Source organism: Scyliorhinus canicula, chromosome 20, assembly GCF_902713615.1.
Source record: "Scyliorhinus canicula chromosome 20, sScyCan1.1, whole genome shotgun sequence".
Classification (NCBI taxonomy): Eukaryota; Metazoa; Chordata; class Chondrichthyes; order Carcharhiniformes; family Scyliorhinidae; genus Scyliorhinus; species Scyliorhinus canicula.
The window spans coordinates 81,694,087-81,707,312 of NC_052165.1; the positions used below are offsets into that span (position 1 = coordinate 81,694,087).

The 13,226-nt window shown below is 48.5% G+C and overlaps 1 protein-coding gene across 2 annotated transcripts in view; it reads left to right on the forward strand.

Moving 5' to 3' along the window:
* Positions 1 to 7,495, forward strand: part of mrps33 (mitochondrial ribosomal protein S33) — a 33,684-nt gene extending 26,189 nt beyond the window's left edge. The window contains exons 3-4 of one of the 2 annotated variants that reach the window (XR_005458345.1): positions 5,690 to 7,312; positions 7,351 to 7,495. Coding sequence is in view for 1 of the 2 variants with exons in the window: in XM_038780711.1 (XP_038636639.1) it covers positions 5,690 to 5,792 (103 nt within the window). In the remaining variant the exon portion in view is untranslated. Of the gene's footprint in view, positions 1 to 5,689 lie in introns of both variants that reach the window. The other variant, XM_038780711.1, reaches the window with a different exon arrangement.
* The last annotated feature ends 5,731 nt before the right edge of the window (positions 7,496 to 13,226 follow it).

The following is a 13,226-nucleotide window of genomic DNA, read 5'->3' on the forward strand; positions in this document are numbered from 1 at the left end:
CTCAGAGCCAGCTCGACATTGCCGCCGCACTCCGTGGTCTGGCCGAGTCTCAGCAGGCCATGGCCCAGTCTCAGCAGGCCATGGCCCAGTCTCAGCAGGCCATGGCCCAGTCTCAGCAGGCCATGGCCCAGTCTCAGCAGGCCATGGCCCAGTCTCAGCAGGCCATGGCCCAGTCTCAGCAGGCCATGGCCCAGTCTCAGCAGGCCATCGCTGAGAGCATTGGCGGCCTTGCACACGTGCTGGATGGCGTTGCACAAGCCCAGAGGGAGGTTGCACAGTCCCTGACAGGGATGGCGTACTCCCTGCGCTCCATCACTGTGAATGTTCAGACCCTGGACGATACCACAGTCGACCTCCAGGACTGGCAGCGCCAGGTGTCGGTGGTGCCACCACTTCATTTACCTGAGGAAGGAGCAGTGCTCCGAAAGCTAGTAGAAACAAACCTGTTGTACTGTAACCTGGTGTTGTAAGACTTCTTACTGTGCTCACCCCAGTCCAACACCGGCATCTCCACATCCAAAAAGGGTATTGGGTTACGGGGATAGGGTGGAAGTGAGAGCTTAAGTGGGTCGGTGCAGACTCGATGGGCTGAATGGCCTCCTTCTGCACTGTATGTTCTATGTACTTGTATAAATTGAAGGAGCCTTTGGTGTAAAAACACAGTAACAGCAAAAGCCGGGCATTTCTGAATCCAGAGTGACTATAGACTGAGTCCAGATTTCTGACCAGGGAATTACGTGACAGGATTGGAGTGAAAGCTTGCTGCTCAGCCACAATGCCATGTCTCCTGTCATGATATGCAGACATGCACATAATGAGATACAGACAGGCAGTTAATGAACACAGATAACAGGACATAACCAGGCAGAACACTTGGGGGTGGTTTCCCACTATAAAAGGCATGAGGCACTCCACCTGTTTCCAATGGGGACATCTACAGTGAGTCAGGTGTATATATCACATAACACCTACAGCACGTGGCTAAGAGCTAGCCTGGTTCAGTCAGACAAAGTAATCTGGAGCATATTTCAGTTATAGCTGCATCCAGTTGCAGCCCGTGTTATCTCAGTGTGCTTAACACGACATGATACCAGAAGACTTCTATCCCTAGTTGGTTTACCTCAATCTGTTCCGCGACGACCAGCAAATGTATCCCGGCACCATGGAGAAGATCCAGGCTCCTCAACAGCTGCGGACTTCCGGCAATCTCAGTGTCAACTGGAAGACTTTCAAGCAAAGGTTTCTGCTGTACATCGAAACATCAGACCTCGAGGGTGCGTCTGAGACAAGAAAGATTGCGCTTCTCCTCTCAACTGCGGGGATCAAGCCACCCAACTCTTCAACTCGTTTAACTTCACCCAAGGCCAGGACAAGACAAAGTTTCAGACCATCCTAGACAAATTTGATTGTCATTATGAAGTGGACACCAATGAAATCTTGGAGCGCTAAAAATTCAAACAACGCCTGCAAGGTAAAGATGAATCTTTCAACTCCTTCTTAACTAACCTCCGCCTGCTAGTGCTGTCCTGTAACTTTGGTGATATTGCTGACTCCATGATCAGAGACCAAATCGTTTTTGGAGTTCAGTCTGATCCTCTGAGAGAGCAGCTTTAAAAAAAATCAAGCATATGACCCTGTCAGTCACGATTGAAACATGTACACTGCATGAGCACCCCAAAAATCGGGATTCCCAATACAAGTCAGTTGAAAATGAGAAACTTGCCTCCCATGAGGCAGAGAGTGTGCAGGCCATCGCCCGGATGCAGCGTCTCAGTATTGATGAAAGCAGCCATTTTGTGTGTTCTTCCCGGAGCCCCATGCATGCGCGATGCGAATGGGATAATGAAGCGGCCGATCACCACACTGCGCAGGTGCTAACGTCTGCCGACCGGACTGCGAATGTGCGACGACGCACGGAGCGTAACAACGTCATGACGTGCCCAAACTGCAGCACCGCCCACTTAAAGAAACACGGCCCTGCAAGAGGCAGGTGAGGTTTAAATTGCGGAAAGCCTGGGCACTATGCAGCCTTGTGCAGGTCTGCACCACCAGTCAAGGGCCAGCACTCCCAATTCCAATGCAGGCACGTTCGGAATGTCCTGCAAGGTTTACAGGATTCTGATCCTGGCAGCATTACGGATCCAGAGGACGTGCTTGGAGTCCCCCTACCATGTGGGCATCACTACCACACGTGAACATGCCTCACCGGCATCATCACGGAGCCTGCCCATCCTCACTGTGGATTCTGTGGTGTGTGGTGATGCAAGTAAATTAATGCTCTATCCCGTCCAAGCTGGACACAGGTGCTTCTGCCAATTTCCTGTCACAGGCAGATTTCAACCGCATCAAGAAGCCGCCCAAGCTCCTTCCAGCAGCCTGCCAGCTCCTGGACTATAACGGCAATGCCATCACCGCACTGGGATCCTGCCACCTGCTCGTCTCCAACAGGAGCATTCACGCAAGGCTAAGGTTTGAAATCGTTAAGCCAGATCGCGCCTCCCTATCCTGCATGCAAGCAGCTAAACCTTATGCAGCGGGTATACACAATGACCTCCCCCAATGTGGATCTTCAAGCCGGCATTGACGACATCCTCGCTCAGTATCCGGATGTGTTTGACGGGATGGGCACGCTGCCATATCGGTACAAATCCTGCTACGGCCTGATGCCACGCCTGTGGTCCACGCACCACGCCGGGTCCCAGCTCCACTGAAGGAACGCCTGAAGGCGCAGCTAAAGGATCGTCAGGACCAGGGCATCATCTCTAAAGTTACAGAACCGACTGACTGGGTCACCTCGATGATCTGTGTAATAAAACCTTCAGGGGCGCTGCACATCTGTATTGATCCCAAGGATCTCAACCAGAATATAATGCGGGAACACTACCCCATCCTGAAGCGGGAGGAACTCACAAGTGAGATGGCATACGCCCGGTTTTTCACAGAGTTATATGCGTCACATGGATTCTGGCAAATCCAGCTAGATAATTAAAGCAGAAGGCTCTGCACCTTCAACACACCGTTTGGCACTGTCTCGGCCTCAGTGATCTTCCATAGAATCATGGAGCAGATGATGGAGTGCATTGAAGGGGTTTGTGTGTATCTGGACGACGTTATCATTTGGTCCATAACCCCCGAAGAGCACATCTCTTGTCTCCAGCAGGTATTCAGCCGTGTCCATGCCAATGGCCTCAAGCTGAACAGGTCCAAGTGTTGCTTTGGCATGGCGACACTTAAGTTCTTAGGTGACCAGATATCTCAGCAGGGTGTGCGCCCGGACACAGACAGGGTCAAGGCGATCAAAGACATGAAGATCCCTGAAGACAAGAAGGCGGTGCTGCGCTCCCTAGGCACGGTAAACTTTTTGGGCAAGTTTATTCCAAACCTGGCCTCACACCCATGGCCCTCAGACACCTGATGAAAAAGTCCACTGCCTTTGAGTGGCAGGCAGCTCATCAAGCAGACTGGTTGGAGCTGAAAGCCAAGTTCACCACTGCACCTCTATTGGCATTTTTTGACCCTGACAGATGCGAGCCTGGGCGGTATCGGCGCGGTGTTGCTCCGCACAATGACACCTCATCCTGGGCACCAGTTGCCTACGCATCATGGGCGATGACCCCCACCGAGCAGGGGTACACCCAAATTGAAAAGGAATGCCTGGGCCTTCTCACTGGAATTTTCAAGTTCCACGATTATGTCTATGGCCTGCCGACGTTCACTGTCGAGACGGACCACAGGCCTCTGGTCCACATTATCCACAAGAACCTGAACGACATGATGCCCCAGCTGCAGCACATCCTCCTCAGACTCAGAAGGTACGGCTTTGAATTCTTGTACATGCCTGGCAAGGAGCTCATTATTGCGGATGCCTTGTCCCACTCCATAACCTTGCCCGCTGACCCGCCGGCATTCATCCAACAGATCGAATCACAGGTGCAGCTGTGGGCCAGTAGCCTCCCGGCGTCGGATGAAAAGATGATCTGCATTTGCGACGAGACAGCCAAAGGCCCTCTTCTTGCAGCGTGTCATGCGTCACCTCGCCAATGGCTGGCAAAAAGGGCAGTGCCCTCAATTCCTCAACGTGAAGGATGACCTGACGGTGGTTGATGGTGTCCTCCTCAAGCTGGACCCATTCCACTCAGTCTCCAGAGCTTGGTGCTCCGGCAAATCCACGAGGGACATCTGGGTGTCGAGAAGTGCAGACGCAGAGCCAGGCAGGCTGTCTACTAGCCTGGGATTAGTCAGGACATCTCAAATATGGTCCTCAACTGGCCGACCTGTCAGCGCTTCCAGCCGGCACAGAGCAAGGAGACGTTCCAGCAACTCGGAATCGTGCCCTTCCCGTGGTCCAAGGTGGGCATCGACCACTTTCACGCCAATGGTCGTGATTATGTGTTAATCATTGATTATTTTTCCAACTACCCAGACGTCATTAAGCTCTCGGATCTCACATCCAAGACCGTCATCAAGGCCTGTAAGGAGACGTTCTCCAGGCATTGTATTCCACTCACTGTCATGAGTGACAACGGTCCTTGCTTCAGCAGCCAAGAGTGGTCAAGATTTGCCCAGTTATATCAATTTCATCATGTTAGTTCCAGCCCACATTACCTCCAGCCCAGCGGGAAGGCTGAGAAAGGGGTGCACATAGTGAAGCAGCTCATCTGCAAGCCGCAGATTCTGCTTCTGACGTCAACCTTGCGCTGCTTGCGTAAGGGCAACCACTCTGTCTACCGGCATGTTACCGGCTCAACTCCTGATGAACAGGGACCTGCGGACGACTCTTCCAGCCATACACTTGCCTGATCTGGATCACCTCCCAGTGCTGCAGAAGGTGCAGAAACTCGATCGAGCTACCTGATGGAGGCTGGTCAGCTCCAACTGTTGTTGTTCGGCAGGCTGCTCCTCGGTCATATGTTGTACGTATGGCTGATGGCTCTGTTGTGCGGAGAAACTGCGCACAATTGCCCGTCCACGACCACATTTTCGTTGTTTCCATCTGTTATTGTGCCACCTCCTGATACTTCGAACCATGAGGCCACCAGTCCGGCTTCAATCCCGATGCAAGCCCCAGAGACTGGACTAATGAACATTTGTTTTGTTTTCGCACATTAGACACCTGTTTTCACATGTACATATGTCTGCACAGCCTTGAACATATGTTCCCATCTGCCAGTGTATGTAATTAAGTTAGTTTTTCGGCCTACACATGTAAATACTTTCAGATATGCCACAGAAAAACATTTCAAAAGGGGAGATGTCATGATATGCAGACATGCGCATAATGAGATACAGACAGGCAGCTAATGAACACAGAGAACAGGACATAACCAATCAGCAGGCAGAACACTTGGGGGTGGTTCCCCACTATAAAAGGCACGAGGCACACTCCGCCTCTTTCCACTGGGGACATCTACAGAGTGAGTCAGGGTGTATATATCACGTAACACCTACAGCACATGGCTAAGAGCTAGTCTGGATCAGTCAAACAAAGTAATCACACTTAGTTTAGCAGAGAGTCGAACTCACAGAGAAATGAGCTAACTGTGTGACAGCTTCAATAAATTAGATTGAACTAACTTCAAGGTATGGAGTATTTTCAGTTATAGCTGCATCCAGTTGCAGCCCATGTTATCTCAGTGTGCTTTTAACATGACAACTCCCTCCCCATCTCTCTCACTTTTTGTCTCCACAGAGATGAGCATGAAGATTTCAAAGATGAAATGAGGCGACTCAGGAAGTTGCGAGGCAAAGGGAAGCCAAAGAAAGGAGAAGGGAAGCGAGCCTTGAAGAAATAGAGGCACCTTTGGTCAGGCTACAGACTCACCCTCGCAATGGTCAATTACACTTGGCTGCCTCTCTCTCATCTCTCCCTTTCTGAGTATTTTTAATAATAATAGAACTTTATTGTTCGTGCAAAGTGGAAATTTATTTGTAAAAATATAAAATTGAATTTGTTTTCTCCATGTCCTCACGCTCAAACTTTTCATTTTTTTTCTCTCTCTTTGCATTGCTTGGGCTGTTCTATCTGCAGTTCTCAAAGCAACAGATTTCCTGATCAATTCTTGGTTATAAAGGAGGAAGTCAAGCCAAACTACTCGGTCTCTCCCTGTCCCTGGTGGTTATTTGGGTGCAGGTTATTAACGACCACATTTTTGTTGTTTCCATCTGTTATTGTGCCACCTCCTGAACTTTGAACCACGAGGCCACCAGTCCGGCTTCAATCCCGATGCAAGCCCCAGAGACTGGACTTATGAACATTTGTTTTGTTTTCGCACATTAGACACCTGTTTTCATATGTACATATGTCTGCACAGCCTTGAACATATGTTCCCATCTGCCAGTGTATGTAATTAAGTTAGTTTTTCAGCCTACACATGTAAATACTTTCAGATATGCCACAGAAAAACATTTCAAAAGGGGAGATGTCATGATACGCAGACATGCGCATAATGAGATACGGACAGGCAGCTAATGAACACAGAGAGTAGAAACTGCCAGGTTTCTGTGCTCGGGTAGCTTTACTTCACTCCAGGCCCATTGATGAGGGCACTCTTGCCTCAAGGCTTTGCAGACATTTGGCAGAGGTCACGCCCCTGATTACTAACCAGTGAGCAGTGTGGGGTGGGGCAGAATTGGTCTGGTTCTGCCTATGGTCGTATTGGCCCAGCAGCATTCACTACCCTCACTACCTCGCGGTGAGGTAAGGTGGGTGCGATGCCAGGACCCCAGGTTGGTTTAGAAGAGATTAAAGAATCAGGCTGCACTCAGCCAGGGGCAGCAATGGATCGATGTCGGGGATAGTGCGTGGAGCATAACAGTAACAAAATGAAAGCTTCCTGAGGCAGCATAATCTGACTGCACCAGGGTTCTAGCAATTCTGATCTGGTTCTCCCATTCCAATCTCATTTGGGCAACTTTGGGAGGCAAGACAAAACTCACCTTCCCGTTTCATTGTCTGTGTCTTCCCCATACAATATATTCTCTCTCTCCCTCTCTGCATATAGCATCCTAGTTAACTGAGGGTTGCTAATCATGACTCAACAATGCCACGATATCAGAACAGGCAAGCCCAAAGAACTACCTCAGCTGGTGAGGGGATTGAACCCTAATTCAACAACCGACTGAGCTAACCGGCCCTGGCATCAGTTCAGGCCTGTAAATGGCAGTCCCATGTCCCCCTTCACCATTAGGTACACAAGGCAGAGAGGATGACGGGTTTGACATACTGAAGAAATATTGTGTGCTGTGCTTTTGAACTAGTTGAGCACCAGGCAGCTCGTCAACCAATAGGTGGGTTCAATTGGAAGGTTTAACTGTTGTGAATTGTTCTGAATGCAATAATTGCATGCGTAGCCGGTGATTGATGAGAGTTTGTAACCACCATCTAAAGACGTGTGTGTAATTAACTGGTAGACTCCCGGACAGTGTGACTCAGTATTGTGATCAGAATGGATGGTTGACCTCAGTTCAAAACCGTTGCAATAAATGCTGAAATGTGTTGGGCTGTCTGATTTCTTTGTCTGCTGTGAAACTGAAGAACCCTAATCTCAACCCTATTATAAAATATCTATCTGAACAAGTAAAATCCGCATTGGTGGTTACCCGAGGCTGGGTTTGGGCCTGGGTCCCTGGCGCTGTGAGACAGCAGTGCTAGCCACTGTGCCACCATGACGGTGGATTGGCATGATCAATTGCCCCTTAGTGTCCAAAGCTGATTAGGTGGATTGGGCCTGATCAATGTCCATGGATAGTGCAGGGGAGTGGGCCTAGGTAGAGTGGTCTTTTGGATGATCGGTGTAGACTCAATGGGCTGAATGGCCTGCAAGGTAGATTCTAAATGGATGAAGCCACATGAGGTGCGACCCTTCCTGCAGTACGGTGCTGCAGGTAGAAGCAGTTCCTCGCTACCTTGTCCAAGTGAATGTTCTTGGTCAGCCTAGATGTTTATTTAGTCATGGAAGACATCCCAACCAAGACCAATTCGTACTCAGGCAACACTGAATTCAAGAATTATGGCTGGTTTATTTTCCCCCCTCAGTCAACCCCATCCAGCCTAAGCTGCTGATATAAGGGCCAATTCCCGTGTCACAGCTATTGCGTTAAGTAAGGCCTGACCGGGACTGGAAGACCCTCTGGTGTCAAAAGCCTTGGGTGCTGCATGAACTAGGCTAACCCACTAACTGGTTGAATGAACAGACTGCCGTTCATCAAAGTCCGTGTGTTTATTTGAATACTAAATTAATAACTTAAGTAAGTTCAATTACACCTGTGCGACAGATGCTTTATCGCTTCTGGTTTGACTCAGAATTTGCTTCACCTTTTCCTCATGTGAGCCTCGCACTCCGTCTGTGACTGACAACATGGAGGGTTGATCACTTGGAGAAATTATAGGTAGGAGCATCGAACAGGCATTGATTTAAAGAGATCACAGTGGATGTGATCTAACCCCATACATGTGTAAAGAAGTGTAAAAAATGACCATCGTCCAGTTAACTGTAACCTCATACACGATCCTCCCAACTACATTACCCTTTGCATCAGGCAAAATAAAACCTGCAGCTAATTCGGAAAAAAACAGTTAATTTTCTCTCCAACTCATATTTAGCTCACTGATTTAGCTCTGGGCTAAATCGCTGGCTTTTAAAGCAGACCAAGCAGGCCAGCAGCACGGTTCAATTCCCGTATCAACCTCCCCGGACAGGCGCCGGAATGTGGCGACTAGGGGCTTTTCACAGTAACTTCATTGAAGCCTACTCGTGACAATAAGCGATTTTCATTTCATTTCATTTTTCATATATGCCCCTGGAAGCATAATGCTCATGATTCCTCACAGCCATTGTCTCAAATAACTTATCCAGCTCAATTGTGTGGCCCATTAATTCCCGTGGTTAGCATAGTGGTTACCTACAGTGGAGAAGGAGGCCATTGGCCCATCCCTGTAACTAAACCTAACCACATCTTGGACACTAAGGGGCAATTTGGCACGGCCAATCCACCTTACCTGCGCATCTTTGAATTGTGGGAGGAAACCAGAACACCCAGAGGAAGCCCACGCAGACATTGGGAGAACGTACAAACTCACAGTCACCCATGGCCATAATTGAACCTGTGTCCCTGGCGCTGTGAGGAAGTAGTGCTAGCCACCATGCTGTCGATAATGCTGGACCAGTAACGCAGAGCCAGTTAGACGATTCAAATTCAGTTTTAATTTTTTCTAAAAATTAAAAAGCAGGAATCAGTAAAAGTGATCATGAAGTCGGTCAGATTTTTGGATATAAAGTCAAATCATCCATTCATGCTCTATCAATCCTTATCCAGTCTGTCCTGTTTGTCACTCTCGTCCCACACCAATACAGTTCACTCTTAACTGGCCTCTAAATTGACCTAACAAACCATTCAGTTGTATATGGAAGTTCAAGAAGGCGGCTCACCACCTCCGCCAATAAGGATGGGCAGAAGATGCTACCCTGATCGATGACGTCTGCATCCTGAGAATTAATATGCCTTTCTGGCAGCTACCCCTAGTTGGGTTTCCTCCAAAAATAGCAGTGTCATGCAGACTGACCACAGAGTCCCGTGGTGAAGAACGAATTTTATTGATGAGAAAGCTGGAGCTGAGATGGTGAGCCACTGGCACAGTTTTGGGTCTTAACCATTTAGTCCTGGTCGTAAGATCCTGGTGAATGGTAATCGTCCATACTTACGCCTCTTGCTAACTGGCTGTTCCCTTCAGCCTCAGCACTGAGGGAGAGAATTTCACATGGAATATTAATTTCCTTCCCTGAAGGACATTAATCATATTGGCATTAAATTTGTGCCCTTTACGTTGTACAACTCATACAATGCCCAACAGCTAGGCAATAGTGTTGCCTAGAAAATGAAGCAATGTGTTCCTGTTGCCATATGAACCTGGATAATGTGTATTTTGCATGTGTTCAGTGTGAATTTTTTTCAAACTTCAATTGCAGGTGCAGGAAAGACTGGGGAAAAGATAGACGTGAATTATTCAACGGCTTTATTTCACAGCAAACGAGCACACAGATCAACAAATATGATTGGAATTCCTCAGTTCAATGAGAGCAACCTGTCTTCTCTTAATAGAAAATAATGAACACTTGTGCTTCCCCACAGTAGACGATTCATCATTTATGTCCCTGTACTCAGCCTGCATTAACCTGAGCACATCCGTATGTTACAGCGACTGCTCTCCCGACGTACATGAACTGACCTTTGTGATAACGTAATGTCTATTTTCAGCACACTGCAGATATCCAGCTCCCAGAAAACCATAATTAATCCCCATGTGTGCTGTTTCTAGTAATAGGATTGGTACAAGTTAAAAATTCAACGCCGTCAAAACAGTAGATTTCTATCACAGCGGGATACCAGAAGCTACTGGTGTTTGTGGAGAAGAGGAGAAATAGAAGACAAATAATATTTTTATTCCCAATCCAACTGTTCTGGAAAACTGGTATCAGAGTGAGCAATGAGTACAAAGCAATTTGAGTCTCTGTTGGAATAAAAAGACTTCAGTTGAGATTGTCAATTATATATTTTTTTTAATCCACTACAAAAGGTCTGTGGCACTATTGTACAGCTTCAAGTTCTTTTGTACCCATTTTCATGAGTTCCTACAAACATACAAAGACACAGATTAGGGCAGCACGGTAGCATAGTGATTAGCACAATTGCTTCACAGCTCCAGGGTCCCAGGTTCGATTCCCGTTTGGGTCACTGTCTGTAGAGTCTGCACGTTCTCCCCGTGTGTGCGTAGGTTTCCTCCGGGTGCTCCGGTTTCCTCCCACAGACCAAAGATGTGCAGGTTAGGTGGATTGACCATGCTAAATTACCCTCAGTGCCCAAAATTGCCCTTAGTGTTGGGTGGGGTTACTGGGTTATGGGGATAGGGTAGAGGTATTGACCTTGGGTAGGGTGCTCTTTCCAAGAGCCCGTGCAGACTCGATGGGCCAAATGGCCTCCTTCTGCACTGTAAATTCTATGAAATATTTCTATGAAATACTCCCATGGACAATAGTGTAAAGGGGATCCATGGAATTTCTGGTAGATGGAGAGAGAGCTCTGGAATGGACCCTCAGTAAATACCGGATATGGATGAACAGTATTTCAGTTATGGAGCAGGGTAGTACCCCCACCATTCAATGAGATCATGGTCGGAATTCTCTGGCCTTGGGATTCCCTATTCCCGCCAGCAGTGCACCCCCACCCATGGGTTTTCGGCGGAGTGAGGTGGCTTAAATAAGAAATCCCATTGACAAGCTGCAGGAATAGGGAATTTCACCATCAGCGAAAGCTGTGCTGCCGAGAGACACACGGCCGGGGGAACCGCAGAATCCCTCCCCTTGACTGGTCTGTCAGTCATCTTCACACAACCATCATTGCCCCATATATCTTACTACCTTCCATTAACAAATCTATCCAAATCAGTTTTAAACTAAAAATTGATTGAACATCAATTGTCATTGTGGAAGTGAGTTCCAGAATTCAGTCACCCACATTAGGTGGGACTTTCAGTGCCACCCCCCCATGGTATATTTTGTACCCCCCCCCCCCCCCACCTCCCCTCCCCGAGCTGCGAAACCCGCTGCACTGCCTCCAAGGTCAATATATTTTTCCTACTGTCCTGTGTCCAGAACTGCTCACAGTAACTCCAGGTGTGATGTAACAGGGACTTTGTACAACTACAACATCACTTCTACCCCCTTGCTTTCTATTCTAGATATAAAGGCCAACATCAATGGCATTAACATGACTGAATCCCCCACTATCAACATCCTGCCGGTTAACATTACATCCTGAAAGTTACAGTCATATAAACACTGTGGCAACAAGAACTTGTCAGAGGTGGGAATCCTGTGTATGTAACTGGGCTCCTGACTGATGGAATATTTTCCACTTGCCTGGATGAGTGCAGCTCCAACAACACTCCAGAAGCTCGACGCATCCAGGACAAATCCCCTTGATTGCTGCATCTTACACAGACATTCAGTCCCTCCATCACTGATGCACAGTAGCAGCTGTGTGTCCCATCTACAAGATGCACTGCAGGAACTCGCCAAAGCTCCTTCGACAGCACCTTCTAAACCTGTGACCTCTACCATCTAGAAGGGCAAGGCCAGCAGACACATGGGAACGCCTCCACTTGGAAGCTCCCCTCCAGGTCACTCACTGTCCTGATTTTGAAATATATTGCTGTTCCTGTTTTGGATACTTGTGGGGGGGACGACTTACCAGGGGTAAGCCATGGGGTACGGGCCTCTGGCACGGAGTCTGTCCCTGTTGCTCAGAAGGGAAGGGGGGAAAGGAGTAGAACATTAGTAATTGGGGACTCAATAGTCAGGGGCACAGATAGGAGATTTTGTGGGAGTGAGAGAGACTCACGTTTGGTATGTTGCCTCCCAGGTGCAAGGGTACGTGATGTCTCGGATCGTGTTTTCCGGGTCCTTAAGGGGGAGGGGGAGCAGCCCCAAGTCGTAGTCCATATTGGCACAAACGACATAGGTAGGAAAGGGGACAAGGATGTCAGGCAGGCCTTTAGGGAGCTAGGATGGAAGCTCAGAGCGAGAACAAACAGAGTTGTTATCTCTGGGTTGTTGCCCGTGCCACGTGATAGTGAGATGAGGAATAGGGAGAGAGAGCAATTAAACACGTGGCTACAGGGATGGTGCAGGCGGGAGGGATTCAGATTTCTGGATAACTGGGGCTCTTTCTGGGGAAGGTGGGACCTCTATAGACAGGATGGTCTACATCTGAACCTGAGGGGCACCAATATCCTGGGGGGGAGATTTGTTAGTGCTCTTTGGGGGGGTTTAAACTAATTCAGCAGGGGCATGGGAACCTGGATTGTAGTTTTGGGGTACAGGAGATTGAGAGTATAGAGGTCAGGAGCACAGATTTGACTTCGCAGGAGGGTGCCAGTGTTCAGGTAGGTGGTTTGAAGTGTGTCTACTTCAATGCCAGGAGTATACGAAATAAGGTAGGGGAACTGGCAGCATGGGTTGGTACCTGGGACTTCGACGTTGTGGCCATTTCAGAGACATGGACAGAGCAGGGACAGGAATGGTTGTTGCAGGTTCCGGGGTTTAGGTGTTTTAGTAAGCTCAGAGAAGGGGGCAAAAGAGGGGGAGGTGTGGCGCTGCTAGTCAAGGACAGTATTACGGTGGCGGAAAGGAAGCTAGATGGGGACTCTTCTTCTGAGGTAGTATGGGCTG